The following is a 27,036-nucleotide window of genomic DNA, read 5'->3' as shown; positions in this document are numbered from 1 at the left end:
AAGAGAAGTCCATCTTATTCATTACTACATCCCCAAATTGTAACATCCCCAAATAACTGGCACTGAGCAAGTATTTAATACATTTTTATAACATGAAGGATTTTCTGAAGTTACTTCTGCTGGCTACCAGTCAGTGAACACACCTAAGGTGTGGAGCATAGTCCAATACTGCCTCTAACAACCAGAAAGCATCTTTGAAAGAATCTGTTTTATTTATCTTTAAAATTCATGTGACTTTTAAATTCTCATCCAACATCCATTTCTTTTAATATGTGTTTTGTTAGTCCCCCCAAAAAGGGACATGTCAGGGGTATGCTGCATAGTTTAAAGGATACAGCTATGTGAGTGTTTTGGAACTAGAACTCTATTCAAAGTCTGTCTTGAGTTTTTAGCAAACATCTTAAACTCAAGTTAGCATCTGAAAGATTGGTTTAAGAATATTTATCTTGACAATTTTGTTGTTTTTAAAAGAGCAAAATGCAAATATGCTTAAAGTATTTGGCATGCATGATATTTATTCACATATTGGCTCCTTTTCCCCCTCTTACTATTAATAGAAAACTTCTAGTTTCCCTTCCAAGAACCTCAATTTATCTCTGGTTCTTTCCATTAAGTGTACATGGTCAATAACTGTCAATGAAGAAGTGAAAGTATTCTTCATCTTTGATCCACAGTTACGGCTTTGCATCTAAAAAACAGAATTCTCTTATCAAGTATATTAAACATCTTGTAGATGAAAATTTTCTAGTGAAAAATTTTAAACAATGTCCACAAAGAAAAATTAAATTGAATTTTTATTACTACTTATTTAACACAAGTTTGCTTAGACAAGTAAGAATTTATAGAATCTGTGCTTTATTGCACGGCACAGAAATCAGACATACAGTTACACTATTATAGCGCGGTTTGCGGGGAATTATGGGTGGTTTGTCTGGAATACATGAAGATGTTTAGTGATCGTTGCAAGGAATCACAAAAGAGATCTTCGGTCCAAAGAAGACATCTCTGAAAAAGAGTAGAACATGATTTAAATCCAGCTGGAAATTAAGATATATATTAGTCTTTGCTGGGCTAAAAATGAATAGTGATTTCCAGGATTTCAGACATAACTGTTTTTTTTAGGTGAATAAAGTACAAAGAGAATGAGTGGGAAGACGTGCCACAGGAGCAACAAAGATCAAGAAGGTAATCAATTCTTCTACTTTTCCCCATTTGCCATTGACATTATGCTATCATTTATTGATAAAGAAAAGCAAAGACTGGGTGACTTCAAAACATTACAATCATACCAAAAAATTCACTTCTCTGTTATGGGTGGGGATGGGCCATAATGTTTAAATCTACTGATAAGAAACAGAAGTTTAAAATTTTCTAGGGAAGCAAATAAATACATTTCTAGGTTTTATAGGGAAAGGTGAAATGTTGAGCTACTCAACTTTACTCTTGTTGGAAAAATCACTTAAGGTGATATATAAAAATGTGATGCTACCTTCTGTACTAATGTTATGTGTAATCGAAATATGACCCACAGGACTTGGAATTATTAAGGTGGGAAAATATGGATCAACTAACTAGGAAAATGAGGGCTGTTTGTAATAAAATGCCACTCCATTTGAAAAAATGCATGGAATAATATAAAATGATATGTATGTGCAAGGTAGTGTTATGATTATGGCTAAGTAGAAATATACTTAGCATACAGCGTACAACATGATAACCATAACTAACACTGTGTATGATATATTTGAAAGTTTCTGAGATAATATATCTTAAAAGTTATCACAAGGAAAAACAATTTTTTGACTATGTGAGGTGATTTGTGTTAACTGCACTTATTATGGTAATCATTTCATAATACAGTTGACCCTTGAACAATACAGCAGTAGGGGTACTGACCTTCTGTGCAAACAAAAATCCGTGAATAACTTTACAGTCAGTCCTCCATACCTGTAGTTCAACGTTGGAGAATTCAGCCAATCATAGATGATATAATGCTATAGTATGTATTTAGTGAAAGAAATTTGCAGGTAAGTGTACCCATGCAGTTCAAATATGTGTTGTTCAAGGGTCAACTGTCTATTTCTTTCAACTCATTGGGCTGTACACCTTGAAGTGAACAGTGCTGTATTTAACTATATCTCAGTGCAATTGAAAAAAAAAAGATGCAAAATTTGTGTTTACAGGTTAAAAAAAAAAGAAATATACTTAGCTATTTGTTGCTACTGCGACAGCAGTAACCCAAAATCAGATAGAAACTACTTTCATATATTCATACTTCTATCTCATCCATTAACAATGGATGATCACAAAATTATAAAATAACTACATTTCAGGAAATCAGTTTCAAGCCTTATAAGAAAATTTTAAGTATGATATTTTAATGTTAGGTGGCATTTCATTTATGCAGGAAAAGTTAAGTCATTTTATGGAATCAGTTAACTTGAGTTCTTGATATCATTTTCTAATCAAGTGATTCTCACATTTTGTGATGCATCAGAATCACTCAAAGAGTTTAAACCATAATTGCTTTGCTTCCTCTCCATTGTTTCTGATCTAGCTGGTTTGGTCTGAGGTCCAAGGTTGAATTATATTTTTAACAAGAACTCAGCTAATACTGGAGCTGCTGTGCTGGGAACCACACCTAAGAACCAACTGGCTTGGTAGAAAAATTACCTGGTCCAAATCAGAAGTCTTGGGTTCTAGTGTCAGAGCTGATACTAACCAGTTATGTGGTTGGTGCTTGTCATTTTACCTCTCTGCACCTTTCCCTGATAAAGCGGTTTTATCTGTCCTTTCTCTCTCACAGATTTCTTAGAAAAATGAAAAAATATGATGACATATGTTGAAAGTAATTTGGAAGAGCTAATTTCAGATGAAATAGGCAAGATCATAGTATTTGAGCTTCCCCAATAACCAGGAAAAGATTACATTAAAGTCAAGAGCTAAAAATCTTTATTGATTTATCTACCTTTGTATTATACTTAAAATACATCTACTTTCCAAGTTGGTAGAAACTTCAATTTAGTTAATTTCTGGCTAACTCATATATAAAACTAGAAAGTTTTTCTGTCACTATTACCAAACTTTTCCATCCTGTTACTTGATCTGTTCACTGGGATCTTTTATCCAAAACCTTTTAATAGACTGGAGTGTTCTTAATTTGTCTTTCATTCAGCTTTACTAAAATCTGCCAAACTCTGTCTCTTAAATGAAAACATCCAGTTCAGTACATAATGTTGATGATCCTAAAAAAATAGCTGAGATCTGAATAGGATCTTATTGCAAAGGGTGATAAGTTTCAGCAAACTCCTTGTGAAGGTTTCTGAAGCAAGTTGTCCTGCAAACATTTGACAACCGTACGTTTTGTGGTTGCATTTCCTTACTTTGGGCAGCAGAGCAGTTCGCTGAAGTTGCAGTAGCAGATCATCTCACATCCCTTCCCATCCCAGAAGTGATCCTGGACTTTGACATCAATCTTGGTCAGGTCAGCCACTCCTTCTGGAAGACTGTGACAGTTGCGATCTTTTAGTATTTTTCTGTAGCAGGAGAGGCGGTTTGCAGGCATGGCTTGGAGTCCCAGCAGCAAAGTTAGTCCAACGGCGACAGCAAGTACTGTAAATTTCATTTTGGCTCTTGGCTCTGAGATAGAAGAAAACCCAACATGTGTCAGTGTTTGTTTGTTTCGTAGGTTTTTTTAAAAGGATGGAGCTCACCTGAACGTAAAGTTCTGCAGCATCCTCATTAACTCTTAAATTGAAAGAGTCGGAATTGGTTTTTTTCCTACTTTATTTGACTGTCTTTCTCAAAGTTTTATGACTATCTACAATAAAAACCACTTATTATATTTCTTTAAACTGACATGCCTGAGCTCTACAAAAAAATATTGAATGAGGGTTGTGTGAGGGAGGGAGAAGGAGAAAGTGGGAAGAGCCACTTGCATTTTCAAGTACTCAAATTCATTAAAATTTTTGTTGTTGTTGAGCTGTAATTTTCATACCATACAATTCACTTGCTTTACTTGTACAATGCAATGATTTTTGGTATATTTACAGAGTTGTGTAACTATCATCACAGGCATGGAGTTGTTCTTGTTTTTTATTTTTGACCATGAGGCATACGAAATCTTAGTTCCTTCAACCCACACCCCTTGAGTCTTACCTGTTGGACTGCCAGGGAAGTCCCCCAAATTCACTTTTTTCCCAGTATATTCAGTAGAGGAAAACGGCTTTTAAGATGATAAAACTGAAGTAAATTTCTAGAGTAGATATCATCATTGTGTACAGTGCTTCTTGACTTTGCATATCCTAACAACATTGTCAAATAACCTGGACCCCACCCTGACAGAAACAAAAAGCCTACTCGTCCTGACACTGACAGATTATATTCTATAGATATATTTACAATTAAGTTTTTAAAAGTTTCAGACTTATTTAGGGGACTGATTTTTGTTGCATATTTTTAGTAATTTGTGAACACTTCTCCCACATAGGTTACATCTGAGCCTCAGTTGAAAGCAAAGGCTTGAATTCCCTATAAGAGATCTTTAGCCTGTCCTTAGACACCCACCATTATGGGGAACTCTGTTGTTGACTAAATCCACATATTTCACTGATATAGTTCTAATGTTTCCCTTCCTGGAAAATATTTTTCTGTGGCTTCCACCCATCAGTTCTAATTTGAACTCTTGTGGTCATACCAAGCAAGTTTAAATCCCTCTTTTAGGAGATAACACTTCAAGTATAGTATTTGTATGGAATATTCCAAAAGAAGGCAGAGTGCCAAAGAACTGATGCCTTTGAACTGTGGTCCTGGAGAAGACTCCTAGAAATCCCTTGGACAGCGATGAGATCAAACCTGTCAATCTTAAGGGAAATCAACCCTGAATATTCATTGGCAGGACCAATGCTGAAGCTGAAGCTCCAGTATTTTGGTCATCTGATGTGAACAGACGACTCACTGGAAAAGACCGTGATGCTGGGAAAGATAGAGGGCAAAAGGAGAAGGGGGTGACAGAGGATGAGATGTTTGGATGGCATCACCAGTACAATGGACATGAACTTAGGCAAACTTCGGGAGACGGTGAGGGACAGGGAGGTCTAGTGTGCTGCACTCCATGGGGTCTCACAGAGTCGGAACTGAGCGACTGAACAACATAGAATATTCATGATCTATTGAATTTAGCTTCTCTGGCCTCCATATTAAACATGAAGAGAATAGAAGTTTTTGCAGTAAAGGGAGACTAGCAAGATAGTGGAGGAGCCAGAATCAGACACCACAGCTGTTCAGATTTCATCTAACAAGATGCTGAAGTAACAGGTGCTGAAGTATCTTAAATGTTTGGTAGAATTCACCAGGGAGCCCATCTGGCCTTGGTGATTTCTGTTTTGGGAGGTTATTAATTATTGATTCAATTTCTTTAGTAGATACAGATCTAATCATATCATCTAAAGAAGGACACTCACTGCTTTTTATGAGTTTAGAAACTGAAAATACTCTTTCATACTATGACAGAGTTTTAGATTTTCTTTATTTTATATTCTGATTTGAATTAGTCATTTTTGGCTTTGCTTATATATTTTCTTAGAATTATAAATATTCAATTTAATTCTTACCCCCAAATACTAGCTAAAGGAAGGACCAAAAAATGAGATCTATTTCACTTTATACTTTTTTCAGATTTGAGAGAACAAGGCACTACAGTGATGCATTACATCACAATCTAGTATGGATAGAATAATACCTTCCAATAATAATACCTTACACTTTGCAAATTGTAACATAAGTTGCATTTTTTTAAAATGTAATTCTATGAGGTATTTAGTTCTCAGTTACTTCTGATTCCGGCCTTCTTTCTCCATAAGGTAATTGACGTTAAAAAAAAAAAGAGTTACATTTCCTGACATTTTTTTCAGATTACTCTTCAAAGAAGGGTAATTAAATCTCTTGTTAATTGAGCATTTATTATTTGCTAAGAATCAGCACAGTCATTAAGCTTTAAAAGACATATTGAAGTCTAAGACGGAACTGTACTGTGCAAGCAAAGTTTTTTTTTTTAACAGCTTTATTGAGGTAAAATTGACATATACTAAAGTATAGATATTAGAGGATACAGTTTGGTAAGTTTGGGCACATGTATGTTCCCATTATACCATCACTGTAGTCAAGATGGTGAGAGGATCCATCAGCCCTAAGTTTTCTGCTGCCCTCTTGTCATTTCTCCACCTCACTCATCCCTGACCCCCACTCCCATCCAGACAACCACTGACCTGTTTTCTCACCTGAGATTAAGGTGCATTTTCTCCAGTTTCATATAAATGGAGTATAAAATATGTACTCTCTTTTTATCTGGCTTTTATCACTCAGTATACTTACTTTGAGAGACATGTATCTGTCCATTGCCTGTATCAATAGCTGACTCCTTTTTATTGGTGAGAATTATTGCATTATGTATGCTATAAATTGTTATCCATCCATCTGTTGATGGATATTTGAGTTTTTTTAAGTTTCAGGCTGTTGCAAAGCTGTTATGAGCACTTGTGTACAAGGCTTTGCAAGGTCATAGCTTTCATTGTGTGCATGTGTGTGCGTGCTCAGTCGTGCCTGACTCTTTGCTACCCTATGGACTGTAGCCCACCAGGCTCCTCTGTCCTTGGGATTTTCCTTCTCCAGGGGATAGCTTTCATTAGTCTTGAGCATATACCTGTGAGTGGAATAGGTGGGTGTATGTTTTACTTCTTAAGAAATTGCTAAATTGTTTTTCCAAAGTGGTTGTACCATTTAAAATTCCCACCAGCAGTCTGCAAGAGTTCCAGTTTGTCTATGTCCTCTCCAACACGTGATATGGTCAGTATTTTTTAATTTTTACGTTCTGATAGGTGTCTTGTGGTTTCAGGTAGCATTTCCTTAATGATTAATGGTATTAAACCTCTTTCATATGTTATCTTCATCTGTGTATCTTCTTTGTTGACCTGTCCAAATCTTTTCCCATTTAAAAAAATTGGATTGTGTTCTTGAGTTGTGAGGGTTCTTTGCATATTCTGAACACAAGTTCTTTATTAGATATATACTTTCCAAACATTTCCAAACATTTACTTCATCTATGACTTTCCTTTTCACCTTATTTAAAATAAGCAAATGTTTTAAAATTTTAAAAGAAGGAAAAGTTTAAAATTAATGAAGTATAATTTCTCAGTTTTTTAAAATGTAACGTGCTTTTGGTGTCATTTCTAAGGTCACAAGGGCTTCCCAGGTGGTGCTAGTGGTAAAGAACCTACCTGCCAGTGCAAGAGACATAAGAGATGGGGTTCCATCCCTGGGTGGGGAAGATCCCCTGGAGGAGGGCATGGCAACCCACTCCAGTATTCTTGCCTGGAGAATCCCATGGACAGAGGAGCCTGGCGAGTTACAGTCCATGAGGTCACAAAAGAGTTGGACACAACTTAGTGACTAAATGACAACAGCATATAAAATAAATAACAAAGTCCTGCTCTATAGCCCAGGGAAGTGTACTAAATTTCTTGTAATAACTTATAATAAAAAAAGAATCTGAAAAAGAATATATAACTGAGTGACTAACACAACATTGTAAATCAACTGTACTGTATTTCAACAACAATAAAAAAAATTTTTAATAAAATTTTATCTTCCTTCACAGATTCTTAATCTGCCTTTCTTGCTCTAATTTTCCATGGAATTTATAAACCTCTAAATTATTATAAAATATTCTTATTGTGTCTCCCCCAAATTGAATGGAAGGAAGCTCCAGGAAGACAGGCTTTTTTCTGATATGTATCCCAAGCACCTTTAACAGTGCCTGTCACGTTAGTGAAAGAATAAATAATACATCCTCATCTCTAGATGCTTACAGCCAGAGAAGGATGAGTCTCTCAGATTGCTAAACTCAGTAGCTAGTTGCAGAGGGCTGTTTATAACTGGAAGAGGTTAGTGAGCTGCCAGATCCTTAAATTTGCATGTCATCAGGTACTATTGTTTTAATTTAAATAAATTAATTCATTGTATTTAACTTTTTCTAAATACTGACTTTAAAATGTATATCCCAATTTCTGGTTTTTGTTTGTTTGCTTGATTTTTGTCAAAACTAGCATTTGTTCTGGATGACTAGCCCATACTTGACTTAAAAATATATATATTTCTATGTATGTGTACAATTATGAGATGATTCGGCAACGAACATCACCTGCCTTTTCTGTAACCTCCCTCCCCTGATTCCTATCTTTCAAAAGGTTGGGAGTATGGGGAGGAGTTGGGAGGAGAGCTGTAAGCTCTTTTTAATCTTTTTGCCTTAATGTGTTAGAATTTTTCTGTTACTTTAGATTGTTGGCATTTTTCATATCTTTTTGAGCTTTGATCTTCCTAGTTGACTATGTAATCATGTACTTATTTTTGGTAATCTAGCTTAATTTTGTCTACCTTGTGACTTTTGAACAAACTCATTCATTTAGCCAACTTAGGCTCCTATTACCTTTCTTAAATTTCCCACATTTAAGTGTAGTTGGTTCTTAAGCTCATTCGATGACTGTTAACATCTTATGCTTTCTTTCTATTAGATGGTTCTAATGAGAGCCATTTAGATTTTTTTTAAGAAAAATTATTTTTCTAAAAAAATAGTAATACTTAGTGTAAGGCATGGAAAATACAGAAAAGCACAGATAGAATAAAAATCAACTAGAGTTTCAATGTGGAGAGGACAGTTGTTAACCTCACTTAGGACTTCTAATTTTTTTTTTTTAATTGTGATATAGTTGCTTTACAATGTTGTGTTAATTTCTGCTGTACAACAAAATGAATGAGCCATACATTTGCATATATCCACTCCCGCTTGGGCCTCCCATGCAGTGGCAAGGATGTTGAGAAGGAGAAATGGAGATGACCAGGGACACTGGGAAACTAACATTTATGTTCTGGGTGGGAAGTATGTCAGAGAAAGAAGTTGATGGAAGAGATGAGGTGAGAGAGAAAGACTCCAGGATGCCTATTAGGTTTCTGACCTGAATGGTACTGACATTTATTGAGCAGAGGGGGATTTAAGAGTAAATTTCTGGACAAGTTAATTTGAGATGCCCATCAGATGTGAAATGAAGATGTTGAGTAGACAGCAGAAGGCATATCTGGAGGTATGAATTTGAGGGTATGAACTTGGGGATGTTTACCGCTCGACTTTGTCGTGGTGAGACTGCAGGGCAGTGAGTGCAGACTGGGAGAGAAGAGAGGAGGGGCGGAGGCCAGGGCCAGCCTCTGCGTGGGGACTGGAGGAGGCAAAGCCGGTTCCCTGAAGGCAGGGAGCGCACCTTCGCCTCCTCCCTCATCTCAGAGGCCTGCCTCCAGGCCAGGCTCACAGGATGGGCTCACACAGCATCCGCTGAAAGAAGGAACAAGTAAATTGCTAAAGAAGGCAGTGGGTATGTTGCCACACCGTGTGCCTCTTTGGCTGTGTCCAGGCCAGGGCACAGAATGGTGTTTCTGTCTGCCTTAGTCACATACTAGGATGGAAAGTTCCACACCTGGCAAGTACTCACTTGAAGGTTTTTTTTTTTAAAACACTTTATAAATTACCTGTTTAAACTGAAGTCTTCTCTTCTTCCTTTACTTAAGTACAGGTAAATAGCTTTAACTATTATTCTGCAAGTGGGGAAATGTCTAAACCAGTATGTTCTCATGATACATTGGTTTGTTTTTCATTAAAAGACACTGACCTTCATCCTTAGCAATCCATCAAGACCATATATTTTCAAATGCCAACAAGAGTGAAATTATTTTGACCAATTTGAAGCAAATCGCTCTTTTTCTCCCTCATTCTGTTGAAGGATGTGCCCTTTAAATTCCTCCTGGAATACATGCAAATTACAACAGCAAATAAAGCTAAAAACTGAACGTCTGAGGAAATAACAAGAGATCTTTAGATAGTTACAGATTGGTTTTTTTTTAATTCAATTTTATGTAATTAACATTCCTAATGTTGTAAGATGTCATTCCTATCCCAATAGGATAGCAGCATTATTTTTTACAATAAAGTTATATTGTATCTCATTTTACATGTTTAATAATTGCTATTAACAAATACAGTTCAGATGTAAAACCTCAAAAAATATAGATCACCTGATAAATGTCTGATTAATCATAACCCTGGATAAATTTATTTTTTTGAGCGTTTTATTTTGTATTGGGGTATAGCCGATTAACAATATGGTGAGAGTTTCAGGTGAACAGTGAAGGACTCAGCCATACATGTACATGCATCTGTTCTCCCTCAAACTCCCTCCAATAGTGGCCTTATTTTTAAAGGATCAATGCAGAGGATATAGGGCTGTAGGCAAGATGTTTCCGGTTAAACAATAAATCACTGCCACCATCATATAGGGAGGGGATTGCAAATGTTGGTTGTGTAAAGGTATTCGGCACCAGCAAGCTTCTGAATGGTTGGACTTAGGGGAAACTGAAAAAGAAAAATTATCTTATTTAATGGCCAAAACTTTCAGGGTTATGTCGTGAAAGCGTTCAGACCTTCAGGGAGCAATGCTGCTGCAGACAGCTGATGTCCATTCTAGAAACTGGCATTAAGAGCATGGGATGAAGCAGAACTGATGAATTAGACAGAAAGGGCAGCCCTTTTTATGTTTCCTTTTGTAACACGGCCAGAAAGAAGTGAAGGCTGCAAAAGCAAGTGAAAATTCCAACCCAGAGCTTGACATTTAAAATATCAAAATTACAGTTGGAAGAGAAGAAAACTGCCATCCAGTCCATAATGTTTTCCATTCATCTTTCCTGGCCGATGAAAATCAGTGATTTTTTTTTTTTTATTTACAATTCCCTCTCTTTCTTATTAACTGTACCAGAAGAGATTTATATTGGAATGACTGAGCACTGAATTGAAACTTCTCAAAGTGTAGGTTAAAGGAACAGAAGTGGTATTACAAGGTGAATAAGCCTTCCAAGCATCTTTAAAACAGACACAATCAGCTCCAAGAGACCCTCATCAGTGGAAAAACAAAGTCCACATCCGCCCTGAAGGTGATCTGCCTTGGAGCATCACAGAGGATGCTATGAATATGCCGGCTTGCATCATTCTCATTATTTCCCTGAAATCATCATCACTGCAGCATTTGGGAGAGCTTTTCACAGCTTGTGTAACTAAGTGAAGGACCTTTAAAGAGGAATTTTCATAAGTCCCAAAGGGGAAAAGGGTTCCCTGTATTGTAGCAGTACAGACACTGTGATACAGTATTCCATCCTGAGGGTGCCGAGGATAAATTCCATGAATTCCCTCTTTGTCTCACATATTCATACCAGTTTCTTTTTAGGAATCAGGATTTTCAAAAGCAAAAAAAAAAAAAAAAAAATTGCTTTCTCACCGTTTTTATACTTCATGTAAAGTAGGAATATAGGGATACAGCTAGTGCCTCTAAAAGGAGCTCATATACTTCCATCAGTCTCACATAGTCCTGAACAGTGAAACTGTGGGACCAGATTCAGAGTAGATGGGGGGCTTTAATAAGGACCGGCAGTAAGGGAGCTGCCTCCTTTTAAGCCCCCAGTTAAATGCCTTTCCTGTTAAGAAATGTACATTTTCTCTTCTCTTTTCATCTGATTCTTTCCCTCTAACCTGGCAAGTATCATTTTTCTCAAAGTGTACACATCACCTCCTCTGAGGCTTTCTCCATCTCCCTTTCTCTTCTGACTCAGACACAAAAACACTTCTGCCCTATTCTATAGCAGTAGTTTGCAGTAGAATCAACTACCTAAAATGATTTTTAAGGAAAAAAGTACATACCCTTTTTCTTCTTCTTTCCTTTGGTCTTCTTGGCAGAGGAATCTCCTTAAATGCTCCAACTCACTGGGTGAGTTTGGGCAAAAGGAGAAAAGAGGAGGTGCTGGAAGGAGGTTACAAGTGGACCTTTGTCTGCTTCATCCCTCGCCAGCCCGCCTGCCAGGCCACTGCAGCCAAGACGGGAGAGAAGGCGGTGGGGAGAGACGGGGCTGCGAGAGGGAGAACGGCCCCCTGGACTCTTCCAAACCAGGTGGGAGTGAACTAACAGCTTCTTGACAGAAGGAAATAGCTGGTCTGCACAGGCACCTCAGGGAGGCGGACTGTCACAGTAATGAAGTGTAGAACCTGAGGCACTTAGAGAGAGCACAGAGTGATTTTTACCTCAGGGTGTGTGTGTGTGTGTGTGTGTGTGTGTGTGTGTGTGAGAGAGAGAGAGAGAGAGAGAGAGACAGGCAGGCAGAGAGCACAGAGTGATTTTTACCTCAGGATGTGTGTGTGTGTGTGTGTGTGAAAGAGAGAGAGAGACAGGCAGGCAGAGAGCGATTTTTACCTTAGGGCGTGTGTGTGTGTGTGTGTGTGTGTGTGTGTGTGTGAGAGAGAGAGAGACAGGCAGGCAGAGAGCACAGAGTGATTTTTACCTCAGGGTGTGTGTGTGTGTGTGTGTGTGTGTGTGTGAGAGAGAGAGAGAGAGAGAGAGAGAGAGAGAGATAAGGGCAGAGAAGGCAGAGGAGAGGAGGGAGGAGGAGCAGGGGGAATGGCCACTGTGATTTAGGAAGGCGGTTGGCTGAGGATCTTTTCCCTTTCACAGTTTCTTTGTGTGTTTTTGCCAAGTTTTCCTCACCATCTAGATGTCTTATTTTCATATGGGTTGCAGAGTTGGACACGACTTAGTGACTTAACAGCAACCATCCCGGCTTACCAGGTCCTCACCCAAATGTTATCCATCACTGGAAAACAAAACATAAAATGACTGAAAATGAAATCTATTCTGTGCCTCAAAATAAAGGCATGAAAGGAATTTCATTCTGTTTGGAGTGAAGTGGAATTGTAGCATCTGTTAACTATCCTTTAGTCATTGTTTTTTTAATTCAATTTTGAGCAGAGTTCCAGGAGTTAGAAAGATTATAATAGAGCAGGATTATCTGGATGAAGAACAGGGGGGAAGCATTCCTGGTTGTATCGAAAACCCAAATGAACTTTTCAGCCAATCCAGTGTGTATGTCTGGGTGTGTATGTTTTATATATATATATAGGAGAAGGAAATGGCAACCCACTCCAGTATTCTTGCCTGGAGTATCCCAGGGACAGGGGAGCCTAGTGGGCTGCCAAGTCTATGGGGTCGCACAGAGTCAGACATGACTGAAGTGACTTAGCATGCCTGCATGCATATATATATATATATATATATATATATATATATATATATGTTATCACTTTTATGTCCAATCAAAGTTTATTACAAATAGAAAGTGTTAGTCACTCAGTTGTGTTCAACTCTTTGCTACTCCATGGACTGCAGCCTTCCAGGCTTTTCTAAGTTTATGGAATTTTCCAGGCAAGAATACTGGAGTGGGTAGCCATTCCCTTCTCCAGGGGATCTTCCTGACCCAGGGATTGAACCTGGGTCTCCCACATTGCTGGCAGATTCTCTACCATCTGATCCACCAGAAAGAAAGTGAAGCCGCTCAGTCGTGTCAGCCTCTTTGGCACCCCATCGTCTGTAGCCCGCCATGCTCCTCCATCCATGGGCTTTTCCAGGCAAGAATGCTGGAGTGGGTTGCCATTTCTTCCTCCAGGGGATCTTCCTGACCCAGAGATCAAACCTAGGTCTCCCGCATTGAAGGCAGATTCTGTGCTGTCTGAGCCACCAGGGAAGCCACCAAATAGAAAAATTCCCCCCAGATGAACGACAGGGCCAGCTCATGATGCAGAGCTTAAGCATTTGTTAAAAAGTATCAGTATTAAATTTGAAAAGCAGGCTGATTAGTATTTCCTAAAAAACAAGTAACAGTAACAGCAAAATGCTCCCAATCAGAGAAAGTCACAGGAGATGTTTTAGGTATAAGTAATTGCAGACATTTGACATCTTAAACTTGTGGGGAATAAATGGGAACATACGGTAAACTGTCCCCCTGATTCCCACCTGGGAGCTTATGCCTGTGCCCAGATTTAGGATACGCTGCTGTTCCCTAACCAGCCCCTTTCTCCTGTTTCCTCCAGGATTAAATCCTTCTGGAGTGGCTGAGGGTGAGGTGTAGAGAGAAGCAGCCTCAAGTTTCAACCTTCACAGGTCCCCTCCCAGGAGAGAAGGAGGACCTGTTTTAGGTGAGTATCTTGACAGAAGGATTTTCACAACAATGAAGCTAATTGAAAACTAATTCACAGTATATTTGTTAACATAATATTGAGCTACAGACAAAATCGCCTTTGAAATGGTCCCACAAAATCACCTTTGAAATGGTCCCTCAAAATCTTCCATCTGTTAAAAAGAAACAATTTACCGGTTTTATTAACTTAATTACTTTTGAGCTCCGTATAAGAGTATTCTTTTTGATGAAAACTGTTTAAAGTTCCCTCTGAACCTGGAACGTTTGTGCTGAGAATGGCTTTTGCAAGTGGATTGAAAAAGATAACCTCTAGTACCCAGACTTAGCTTTCTGCTACTGCAGAGAAACAGGAACATTGACCCACTGAGGAGCCTCCACGAGGCCCAGAGGAGACAGCAGAATTAATCACCAAGAGGCTGTGGCCTGTGATGTCAAGCTTATGCCACTAGCTGCAGGAAGGGACCTGCTTCCCAAAGGCCCTCCTGTTGGAATTAGGATGTACTTGGGAACTGCTAGGACCCCAGACAGGCAGCTGTGACTGTAATGGGGCTCAGGGGAGAATCTTCCAGCTCATAAATTTTTCCTCAGAAGAGCAAATACACAATCTCCTTTGCCTGGGTGTGCATAGCAATGCTCCCTGACCTGTAGAGGTGGTGAATAGCCTTTTGGATCTGATCTTTATTTTTTGTTTTTGAATACACTAACTTATCGTTCACTTTGCTTCAAAATAATCCCTGGTGTCTCAGACAGTAAAGAATCTGCTTGCAGTGCAGGAGACCCAGGTTCAATCCCCTGGAGTAGGGAATGGCTTCCCACTCCAGTATTCTTGCTTGGGAAATCCTATGGAGAGAGGAACCTGGTGGGCTACAGTCCGTGGGGTTGCAAAGAGTCAGAAAAGCCTGAACAATGAACACTTTAATAGTGAAATAGCTTAGTATAACAGCAATCACAATTTAAAGTATTTTATGTTTTTAAGTATAGCTCAAGGCACGTGCATGCTCAGTTACTCAGTTATGTTCAACTCTTTGCAATCCCATAAACTACTCTGCCCACAAGATTCTCCAGGCAATAATACTGGACTGGATTGCTATTTCTTCCTCCAGGGAATCTTCCCAACCCAGGGATTGAACTCGCATCTTCTGCATGTCTCCTGTGTTGTCAGGCGGATTCTTTACCACTGAGCCACCTGGGAAGCCCTCAGATCAAAGAACACCCATTGCTTAAATGCACTTTGACATGATAAGACAATATTTTTTTATAGGCATCATTGACACCTATGAACAATAAATAGCCTAGTAGACAGATTAAGGTTTAACCTTCCTTTTCTTTGGTGGCTACTTAGAGATTTAAAAGAACAGATAACTCATTTCAACAGAAATCTGCTACTGATATTTACCTCTATATAATCTTCAACTCAGACATGGAAAGCCAAGAACAAGCTTTTGTTAGCTTGACCCCCTCCACCCCCAGCAATAAAAATTATCCCCAAACACATGTTTTTATTTTAGATATATTGATCTTCTAGTGTAAAGCTTGTCCCTTTAAATACCAGATGCAATCTAGGGCCAACAACCTGACTCCTAAAGAGTGAGAAGAAAGCAGAACCAAGAAATTTCTTTGAATTGTTTGGTGACTATGTACAAATTTTAAGAGGTCAGTCAATCCTGATACATGGAGCTAAACCTGCTGGTAAATAATCAATTACATTTCTCAGACACTGCAGTCTTTATCTTGTGACAAAAACTGATCTTTAAATATTATAGAAATAAAGTCAGAAAAATGGACCTCAGGAGAAAAGTGAATCGAGGAGAACTGGCCAGTTTTAGGAGCCCATGGAATATTTAGAATGAATGATCATGTTCACATGAAAAAAAAAACCCTGGCAGGAAAAGAGGCCAAGAAAGAAGGAAACTTGAAAATGAGCCCTTTGGTTTCCTGGCAGTCTAAAAGAGGCCTTGGTCTGACAGTAAATGGAATCATAGCCCAGATCCCAACAATAATTGTGTGGTTCGTTGGACACAACCTACTTATCAAACCGAGAATGAGAAAAGGTTAAGTTGCCCACGGGTGTTCTCTGTCGACTCCAAATGAGTGCTGAAGCCTCTACAAGCCTCTGGTCAGTTGGTAATGAGGACAATACCTGTATCAGCATTTTTAGTGATAAAAACGACATTGCCAAGTTGGCCAAACACTTAGAAATCTTGGCTTATTTCACCCAGGCAAAATTCCTTCCTGAGGTACTTTTTCAGATGGGGAACTGGGGCTCCAAAAGCTCAAGCGGCGAGCCCAAGTTTCCCCAGCAGGTAAGCAGTGGAGCTGAGGCCGGAAAGAAGACAAAATTGTGCTGCTAGCCTGTTGCCTTGATAGGAGGAGTGGAATGAGAGTGAGTCTAAAATTACAATGCAGTTGGAAATGGCAACCCGCTAGGGCACAGTGTTTACATGCAGTGCCTTTTGCCCTCGGTTTTATAGGCTATTTCCAAAGTTGCTCAGGTCAGCACCTTTCTCTTCATCCCACCCTCTAGAAAGGTTGCTTTGTACATTTGTCTTATAATTAGCTTGTTCTGTCACATTCTGCTTTCCATCCTGCAATACCCCAACCTCTTAAATATACTTTTTAAACTTGCATGCATTAAGGATCAGTCTTCATACTGTAAAGGTCAGTGGGTTTTGGCAAACACATAGTATTCACTATCCCCTATTACATTTTAATACAGAATAAACTCATTGCCCTAAAATATCTCCTTGTTGTTCAGTCGTTCAATTGTATCCAACTGTTTGTGACCCTATGAACTGCAGCACGCCTGACTTCCCTATTCTTCACCATCTCCCTGAGCTTGCTCAAACTCATGTCCATTGAGTAGATGATGCCATCCAACCATCTCATCCTGTCATCCCCTTCTTCTCTTGCCTTCAATCTTCCCCAGCACCAGGGTCTTTTCCAATGAGTTGGCTCTTCATGTCAGGTGGCCAAAGTATTGGAGTTTCAGCTTCAGCATCAGTCCCTCTGAATGAATCCTTTAGGATTGACTAGTTTGATCTCCTTGCAGTCCAAGGAACTCTCAAGAGTCTTCTCCAACACCACAGTTCAAAAGCATCAATTCTTTGGTGCTCAGCCTACTTTATGGTCCAACTCTCACATCCATACATGACTGCTGAAAAACCATAGCTTTGACTAGATGGACCTTTGTCGGCAAAGTAATGTCTCTGCTTTTTAATATGCTGTCTAGGTTTGTCATAGCTTTTCTTCCAAGGATCTAGCATCTTTTAATTTCATGGCTCCAGTTACCATCTGCAGTGATTTTGGAGCCCAAGAAATTAAAGTCTGTCACTATTTCTCATGGACTTCACCTATTATTCCTGGAACCCTGACAATTACTGATCTTTTCACTATTTCTATAGTTTTATGTTTTCTTCACTGTCATACAATTGGAACCCTAGAGTATGTAATTTGTATAGACTGGCTTCTTTCACTTAGCAATCTGTATTTGAGTCATTCATGTACTCTTAAGCTTTCTTAGCTTATTTCTCTTTATCACCAAATAATTTTCTGTGATACTGATATACCACAGTTTGTTCGTCTTTTCACCTGTTGAAGAATATCTTTGTCACTTACAGCTTTGCATTTATAGATAAAAGTGCTATAAACATTTGTGTGCAGGCTTTGTATACACATACATTTTCAAATATTTTGATCAATGTCTTTTTAACATTTTTCAGGTTGATTGTAATTGTTGATTTATAATCAACTAACTTTTATATGGCTTCTCAAATATAGCTATTTGAAAAAATAATTTTCATATAATAAATCTGTTCAGAATCAGGTATCATTTTTATAAAAGTATAAACAATGAGCCCATTAGTGTTTTATGGAAGAAGAGAGCTCTCAATATAGAGCAATTTAGATGTATTTAGATTTCATATTCTTTGAAATATGAGCAGGCATGTGGTCTGCAGAGGCCATTTCTTTTACATTGCAAACAGGGAAATTTATAGGCATTAAATGAGCCTCAAAATTGTTCCTTTATTGCTGTAACCTCACTAATAAAACATGTTGAAATTTACACATTTGGAAATCCAAATAAAACCATTTGCAAGTTGAAGTAATAAATACAATAGGGTCTTAGATAACTAAAAGCAGCTCCCTTTGTGAATATACTTATCAAGTAGGACACAGGAAATGCCAAGAAATAATAAGCTTTGGAAATATTTTTCCTGGATGTTTCATCTCTCAGTACATGGTATGTTTTACATATATTATAATCCTTTTAAAACATCACTTACTGGGAATTTCCTGGTGGTCCAGTGATTAGGACGCTGTGCTTTCATTTCTGGGACCCAGGTTTGATCCCTGCTCAGGGAACTAAGATCTATAAGCTATGTGTTAAAAAAAAAAAAAGTTACATCACTTACTATTTCATAGGGTATGGGCATGCATTAGAGTGGAAGGCAAATATGTTTACTGTGTGTGTTAATCACTCAGTTATGACCGACTCTTTGCGACTCCATGAACTGTAGCCGGCCAGGCTCCTCTGTCTGTGGAGTTCTCCAAGCAAGAATACTGGAGTGGGTTGCCATTTCCTTTTTCAGGGGGTCTTCCCGACCCAGGGATCGAATTCAGGTCTCCTGCCTTGCAGGCAGATTCTTTACTGTCTGAGCCACGGGGGAAGCCTGTTATACATTCACTAAAATTAATCTAAAACATGATAACAATTCTACCCAAAAGCCTTTCTGCAACACAGTGTCCTATCAATGGCAAGTCAGCCGTTGCCTTTATTACTGGTATTCCACAGAGAGCTCCTTTGGGAATGAATTAGCAAACATTGTCCCCACATTGTGACCACCTTACAGAACCCTACTGAGTTTTCCCACAGAATCCAAGTGACTTGTACTGATGGACCAGCAGGGCTGAAGTATAAAATATCCCACATCAAGAGAGCTGTAGCAGTGTATGCTATGTTTTAGTTTGTGTCTTAAGTTACTCGATGTAAAATATTTCAGAAAATGGTGTTCAAGTATCAGAATGAGGGATTTAAGACCATCATACAAGTTCCATTTACTTCTCCTCTGCATAGAAATGACAACCTTTTTAGGGTCAGAAAATTAATGAGTCCAAACCATATTGGCAAATGCTGGAATTTTTCCCCCTGGCCTAAAAGTTTTGGAGATCTCTCCACTAGGAATTTGACTCACTAAGAGGTGAGGACTAGCTTCTAGAAAGCTCATGGTAGGGTGGGGGATGGGGGATGGGAGGGGTGCTTAGGGTTTTAATTCAGTGGAAGAAATTCAGGAGAGAATTCTTGGGAACTTGATTCTCTCTGAAGCAGAACACACCTTATGATCCATCCAACGGGCTTCTATAGAGAGACCCTTTCCCTTTAATATGTAAAATTTTAGCAGGGGAAAATATCTTCTTCTATCTCTCTTTCACAAAAATATGTATTTGTTTGTTTTAATTTGTTTTTGACTGGAGGAGCAGCAAGACATTGGCCCTCTGGATCTCCTTGGGTTATTCCCTGAATACTGTCGATGATGCCAATACAAGTGAGTTGATATTCATGTTTCTAGTGAAGGAAGATTTACAAAGATTGTTCTCAGTATCCCCCACCATGTGCTAAATTGAACTTACCAAGAGTCTTCCAGGAGAGGGATCAAGGCCCTCTCCTCTTCCCTTCTGAGATTCAGCTTCCTGAGAACTGAGATGGCCCTAGCACTGTTAGCAAGAAAATGTAAAATTTCCCCCAAGAAAAAAGAGGGAGTCTTGGTCAGGGGCTTGGGCTCCAGACCAGAGCCTAGAGGTTTGTGGGGGATAGTGTGTTCTAGATACAGTGTGCAGCTGTGGTTAGAAGCCCAGTTACGCCAGGGCACCTTGGCAAAGCAGCCGTGTTTGTGGAACAGAGGCTGGCTGTGTGAGTGCAAATCCAATAGTGTTGACTTGGGATCCTGTGTCCTCAGGGGCACCCTGCTGCCTGCCTGGAGTTCTGAAGCAGAAAGGACAGCCTTTCAGCCCGACAGAACCAGTTCTCAACAGTGACACCACGCAGAAAGGATTAGAATCAGAACTAGTTTAAAAATTGAAGTATAGTTGATTTACAAGGCTGTGTGAGCAAAGTGATACAGCAAAGTGATTCAGATATGTGTGTGTCTGTGTGTTTTGTATCCTTTTCCAACATGGTTTATTACAAGATATTAAATATAATTCCCTATGCTGTGCAGTAGGACCTTATTGTTTATTTTGTATATGGTAGTTTGTATCTGTTAGTTCCACATCCCTAATTTATGCCCCCACTTGGAAACCATAAGTTTGTTTTCTTTCTTTCTTTTTTATTTTTTAAATGTATTTTATTGAACAATAGCCGTGGCACGCAGGCTTAGTTGCTCTGAGGCATGTGGGATCTTTCCAGGTCAGGGATTGAATCTGTGTCTCCTGCACTGCAGGCTGATTCTTTACTACTGAGCCACCAGCAAAGCCCTATTTGTAGACTTCTTTTTTAATTTATTTATTTTTAATTGAAGGATAATTGCTTTACAATATTGTATTCGTTTCTGCCATATGTCAGCATGAATCAGCCATAGGGATACATGACCAGCGTGAGGTAATACCTCACGTAGTTTCAATTTGCATTTCTTTACTAGTTAGCGTTGCTGAGCATCTTTACATGTGCCTATTGGCTCTCTTTGTGTCTTCTTTGGAGAAGGGTCTATATTAGGTCTTCTGCCCATTTTTTTTGATTGGGTTGTTTGTATTTTTTAATATTGAGTTTTATGACCTGTTTGTGTATTTTGGAAATTAATTTCTTGTTGGTCACATTGTTTGTAAATATTTTCTACAGTCCATAGGCTCGCTCTTTGTTTTGTTTATGGTTTCCTTTGCCATGCAAAAACTTGTAAGTTTGATTAGGTCCCATTTGTTTATTTTTGTTTTTATTTCTATTGCCTTGGGAGACTGTCCTAAGAAAACATTGGTATGGTTTATGTCAGAGAATGTTTTGCCCGTGTTCTCTTCTAGGAGTTTTATGGTGTCCTATCTTTTAAGTCTTTAAGCCATTTTGAGTTTATTTTTGTGTAAGGTGTGGGAGTGTGTCCTAACTTCATTGATTAGGTGCTCTCCCAGAAGAGCTTGCTGAAGAGGCTGTCTTTTCTCCATGGTATATTCTTGCCTCATTTGTCAAAGATTAAGTGGACATAGTTGCATGGGTTTAATTTCTGGGCTCTATATTCTGTTCCATTGACCCATATGTCTGTTTGTGCCAATTCCACGTTGTTTTGTAAAATCAGAACTTCTAATGGGCAGATCAGAGTTTTTTCTCTCTGGAACTTTGAAACAAGACTGCTCCTTTTGGACTAAGTAAATTCCCAGGTTATGAACAATTTGGGGAATGGAGAGTCCCTAAGAGAGAGATACTGAATTACCTACAATGTGGAGGGATGGAGGCTTAAACAAATAATTAGAAACATAGAGATGCCCCAATTTTGAATCCAAAACTAACGAGGTCCTACAGATTAGTATGCCAGTTCATTGTGACTCACCAAGAGCTCAAGTGTTTGCCAAATTTGTTTAACAGCTGAAAAAATATTTTTAACTAAGAATCTTGAGGGATGAGATTCTAAGGAACACCTGTTGGGAAATGCTTTTCGAATGGCAGAATTTTAGACACTAAATTGTGACAAAGGAGCGGTCAATGTACAGCAGGAGTTCTTTCCTGGAGCCTGTCCTTACGATGCTGATCCGTCTCAGGGTAGATCACCCCACCGTTCTGTGGAATTCATCACCGTGTTCTCATACTCCAGCCTGAGGAGGGCAGAGCAGAGGGTGCTGACTTGAAGTCAGAGGCTTCTCCTGGGCTCAGTCTGTCCATCCTCGGCCTTTGAATAATGACCACCTACAATTCCTCATTGACCCTGGGTGTAGGGTTTTTTGTCCCTTCTGTTGTTGTGCATCCTTAGTGCCCAGACTCTGCCTGGCCCGATTTAGATGCTCACGAGCTATGTGTTAAACAGAGCTCCTGGCCCTCTGTGTCCTGGCAAAGTCACTAGCAACCTAACCCGGCATTTTCTTTGCAGTCTGTACTTGCACAGCAGGTTAGACCCTTTGGAGAGTTTAGGAGAGCAGCAGCGGCTGGGAACTCCTGATTGGGTGTGGTGGGCCCAGTCCTCAGCCACACATGGAAAATGACATTTCACTTGTCAATCAAATGAAGCCCATATCTGCCCAAGTCTGGTCATCCTGGGATGGTGGGGAACAGGGGTTCAGTGAAGGCTTTACAGGCTCCACCAGTTGAGTCGCTATCCCCCAGCTTACCGTTGCCCAGTCTAACGATGATGTGCAGAGTATTTAACCACTTATATGGCAAAATACATTTTATAAACACATGTATTTTAGTAAATCATTATACAAGTAAAACCATTAAATTTTCCCTGTGTATTCTCTAAACTAAACTCATCCTGAAGCCACTTACTCTGTGATATAAGATAAAATGATCACCAAACCATTCTAATTATTTCTAAGTCTCTTACTGATGTTTAGAAATTTCTGGTGGTGACTCCCCTGGTGGTCCAGTGGTTAAAACTTCGCTTTTCAAAGCAGAGGGTGCAGGTTCGACCACTGGTCAGTAAGCTAAGAGCCCACATGTCTCTTGGCCAAAAAAAACCAAAACATAAACAGAAACAATACTGTAACAAATTCAGTAAAGACTTTTAAAACGGTCCACATCAAAAAAATCTTTAAAAAAAATTACTGGTTGGGCTTGTGGTTGATAAACTCTCAGGAAGCTGAGCACTACCCTTCTCTAAACTACAGTTCTGGGAAGGAAACGAGCTCTTCTGATGTCTTCCATGTGAAGTCAGTGGTCATTACCCCTGGGGCCAGGAGCTCATGGTAGTGGGAGGGTGCCTGGGCAGCTGTTCCTTGTGTTCTGCATCAGCTGACCCTTGTGTTTTGCATGCTGGTGCTGCTCATGGAGCCTGTACCTGGAGCCCCTTTGCTTCCGTCCCCACCTGCAGTGCTGTCCCCCGCTGGCCACCTGCTCACCTGGGCCCCTCCTGAGCGCCCACGGGGTCTGTGTCCATGCAGCTACCAACCTTGAGCTGCTTGGCTCATGGACCAGCATCCCAAGTCCATTGCCACCTGCTGGGTGACCTTAGATGGTCATCTAGTGACTCGTGGTCTAACCTCAGCTCTTAACCAACCTTCAGGGCCATAGTTCTGTGTGTTAACCTGGAGGAACACCATGCCAGTGCATAGAGGCTGAATATCAGCCATGGTCTTGTCCCTTCTGAGTAGCTCAGGGTCCCGAGTCTTCTCCTTACCCCTTGCCTTTGGTAACCACACATCTGATCTCTTTTTCAATGCAGTTTTTCTTTTCAAGGTTCCTCGTGTGAGTGAGGTCATACAGTATTTGTCTCTCTGTGTATGACTCATTTCGCTTAGCATGATGCCCTCAAGTTCCATCCATGTCTTGCAAATGGCAGAATTTCCTTCTTTCTTATGACTGAATATTCCATTTTGTGTGTGTGTGTGTGTGTGTGTGTGTAGACCACAGCTTCTTTTTTTTTTCTCCTCAGAAAATATCTTATATTTATTCTTTTTTAGATTTCCTCTCTACTTATTTTTTTTTTTTACTGATTTATTTTATTTTATTTTATTTTGCATTTTTTTTTCTTTTTTTTTTCCATTTATTTTTATTAGTTGGAGGCTAATTACTTTACATCATTGCAGTGGGTTTTGTCATACATTGAAATGAATTAGCCACGGATTTACATGCATTCCCCATCCCGGTCCCCCCTCCCACCTCCCTCTCCACCCGATCCCTCTGGGTCTTCCCAGTGCGCCAGGCCCGAGCACTTGTCTCATGCACCCAACCTGGGCTGGTGATCTGTTTCACCCTAGATAATATACATGTTTCGATGCTGTTCTCTTGAAACATCCCACCCTCACCTTCTCCCAGAGTCCACAAGTCTGTTCTATACATCTGAGTCTTTTTCTGTTTTGCATATATAGGGTTATCATTACCATCTTTCTAAATTCCATATATATGTGTTAGTATACTGTAATGGTCTTTATCTTTCTGGCTTACTTCACTCTGTATAATGGGCTCCAGTTTCATCCATCTCATTAGAACTGATTCAAATGAATTCTTTTTAATGGCTGAGTAATATTCCATGGTGTATATGTCCCACAGCTTCCTCATCCATTCGTCTGCTGATGGGCATCTAGGTTGCTTCCATGTCCTGGCTATTATAAACAGTGCTGCGATGAACATTGGGGTGCACGTGTCTCTTTCAGATCTGGTTTCCTCGGTGTGTATGCCCAGAAGTGGGATTGCTGAGACCACAGCTTCTTTATCCATTTATTTATCAGTGACCACTTCAGTTGTTTCCATGTTCCGACTGTTGTGAACAGTGCTGCTATGAACATGGAGATGCAGATATCTGTTCAATGTAGTGTTCTCATTTCCTTCAGTTATATTCCCAGAAGTAAAACTGCTGGATCATATGGTAGTTCCATTTTAAATAAACCAAAAGTAGAATTGGCCCGTTTTTAAATTGGATTATTTGTTTGAGTTTTTTTGGCTACTGAGTTATATGAATTCTTTATTGTTGTTCAGTCACTAAGTCATGTCTGGCTGTTTGTGACCCCATGGACTGCAGCACGCCAGGCTTCCCTGTCCTTCACTGTCTCCTGGAGTTTGCACAAACTCATGTCCATTGAGTCGGTGATGCCATCCAACCATCTCATCCTCTGTTGCCTTTCTCCTGCCCTCAGTCTTTCCCAGCATTGGGGTCTTTTCCAGTGAGTCATCTCTTTGAATCAGTTGGCCAAAGTATTGGAGCTTCAGCTTCAGCATCAGTCCTTCCAGGGAATATTCAGGATTGATTTCCTATAGGATTTTAGAATAAATTCTTAATATATTTTAGCTATCAATCCCCTACTAGACTTAAGATTTGTAAATATTTTTTCCCATTATGATTATGTAGGATGTCATTTCATTTTCTTGAGTGTTTCTTTTGCTGTGCAGCCTGAATATTTTGACACTGTTTCTGCCCTGGGTAATATTTTTTTCCCCAATAGCTTGGGCACTTAAGAAGAGATCTTTAATCCCAAATGGTTGAAGGAAAATTTTCTTAACACACCTGGGCACCAGAATCAGCCATTTGATGAGTCCCTTTGCTGTCCACCTGAAGCTGTCACAACATCATTAATTGGCTACACTCCAGTATAAAGTAAAAAGTTAAATACAAAAAAACAGAAAGGAGCAACCATTTGAGTGAGACTGAGAAATGAATACTGAAGCTCCATGTCTGGACTGCGTCTGCGTCTGGTGTTGGGGAGAACCTTCAGCTTAGGGGTCCTCTGGGGCCCAGTACAAGCACCCAGTTTTCCTCTCCATTTGTAGGCACAGTGCTGGATCTAGTGACATACCTCAGTGAGACTGAGTCTTAGGAAATTCATGGTTGGTTGTTATCAGGGCCTCCTGCCGCTCTGCAAACCACCCCTATGGAGAGCGATGCACAATTTCCTTTAGGTTAATTCCGTAAGTTGCATTTCAGAAAGAAAAAGTGACCTGACATCACAGGGAAACCACTTTTAGTTGCTCCATTTCCTGGAGCCTACAGCTTTTTTTTTTTGGTACAGCTGGCAAAACGCCTGGGACAAGATGTATTCAAGTCAAGTCAAAGCAGAGCTGTGTTCAGAGAAACAGATGGCCCACCTAAGGTGAAAAATGACTTTCTTGCGGGGAAAGACCGGGTGGTTTATTCACCTCTTCCTCTAGGAAGGCAGGAATACGTGCAGGCAAAATAAATACAACACATCGCAAGGGCATGCCACAGATGAACAGAATAACTGGTGCTGAGCCAGGCAGTGAGAGGCATCATCCCGCTCCAGGAAGGCTGCGGGAACTTGTCACACACTTACGAAAGTGCTCCCGGACCTGGAAAATCACTCCATCCATGGAAGTAATAAGAATCAGGACATAAGGGGAGAGACCGTACAGTCCACTCTCTCTGAGAGCCTCTAATGACACGCTGAGAAGATGGGGAACGGTTAGGATGAGCCAGGCACAGACTCAGAAAACTGACTGAATATGAACAGAGCAGAATTGTGTTGTGCTCCATCTGAGGAAACCCTGTCTGGGGTTAATGTGGCTGGAGGTATGGTAGACAGATAATCTGGGTTTGTTTAGAAAAGGGGAGACATGGAATGGGAATTCGTTGCTGGTTATCTAATACTCTCTGCGGAGGTTGTTGTTATTTATTGTTTAGTAGCTAAGTCATGTCCAACTCTTTGGGACTTCACGGACTGTAGCCTGCCAGGCTCTTCTGTCCATAGAATTCTCCAGGCAAGAATACTGGACTGGGTTTTCGTTTCCTTCTCCAGGAGATCTTCCCCACCTAGGGACTGAACGTATATCTCCTGCATTGGCAGACAGACTTTTTACCATTGAGCCACCAGGGAGGCCCTAAATGCAAAATAGAAATATCAACACTGCATATTAATGTCTTCTTTCCCTGACTGGGAGAGTTGGCCAAAGGACTAATAATGATGACTGTTGTAAAAATGAGCTTGAAATAGTCGCTACATAGATAAAATAAGAGATGCCTTCACTTACAACTGAGATTTATGAAGGGTCTGTGAGATGGCAAAATGGGGTTTGCAATGCAAGATGTTTATTGCTCCCAGAAGCTGTGGCTAATCTCTTATGAAGCAAGGTTTCAGTTGGGTAGTGATTGAGTAATTAGAACAGAGATGCATTGTGTAACTCCTTCTTCCTCTTTATTTATTGTGAACCAGTGAATATCCCTAGTATCAAGCTATAGGCCAGTTTAATAGATCTGATTTTTGAATATCTCATATCATGAGAGCTCAACGGTTCTTGCAAAAAGTGCCCACAGAAAGCTATGGCCTTATTTTTATCTCTGCTGA

General features: G+C 39.7%; 2 protein-coding genes across 5 annotated transcripts in view; one reads left to right on the top strand and one right to left on the bottom strand.

The window, feature by feature from the left end:
- The window catches only part of SAP30 (Sin3A associated protein 30), a 78,556-nt gene that overhangs the window by 22,854 nt on the left and 28,666 nt on the right, over positions 1 to 27,036 (top strand). For 3 of the 4 annotated variants that reach the window (XR_011492861.1, XR_011492862.1, XR_011492860.1), the window contains exons 4-5: positions 1,123 to 1,185; positions 14,006 to 14,110. The gene's annotated coding sequence lies outside the window, so the exon portion shown is untranslated. Of the gene's footprint in view, positions 1 to 1,122; positions 1,186 to 14,005; positions 14,111 to 19,584; positions 19,635 to 27,036 lie in introns of those variants that run through there. The other variant, XR_011492863.1, reaches the window with a different exon arrangement.
- On the bottom strand, positions 768 to 12,442 carry SCRG1 (stimulator of chondrogenesis 1). Its single transcript, XM_070480681.1, has 3 exons — positions 11,789 to 12,442; positions 3,384 to 3,639; positions 768 to 1,005 (listed from the first exon to the last, which is right to left on the bottom strand). Exons 2-3 carry the CDS (start codon positions 3,623 to 3,625, stop codon positions 951 to 953), a joined length of 297 nt encoding a protein of 98 aa, XP_070336782.1. The 5' UTR covers positions 3,626 to 3,639; positions 11,789 to 12,442; the 3' UTR covers positions 768 to 950.

The sequence above is a fragment of the Odocoileus virginianus genome, chromosome 18 (genome assembly GCF_023699985.2).
Source record: "Odocoileus virginianus isolate 20LAN1187 ecotype Illinois chromosome 18, Ovbor_1.2, whole genome shotgun sequence".
In the NCBI taxonomy this organism is placed as follows: Eukaryota; Metazoa; Chordata; class Mammalia; order Artiodactyla; family Cervidae; genus Odocoileus; species Odocoileus virginianus.
The sequence above is the reverse complement of the archived record's forward strand: the minus strand, read 5'-3'. Positions and strand labels throughout refer to the sequence as shown.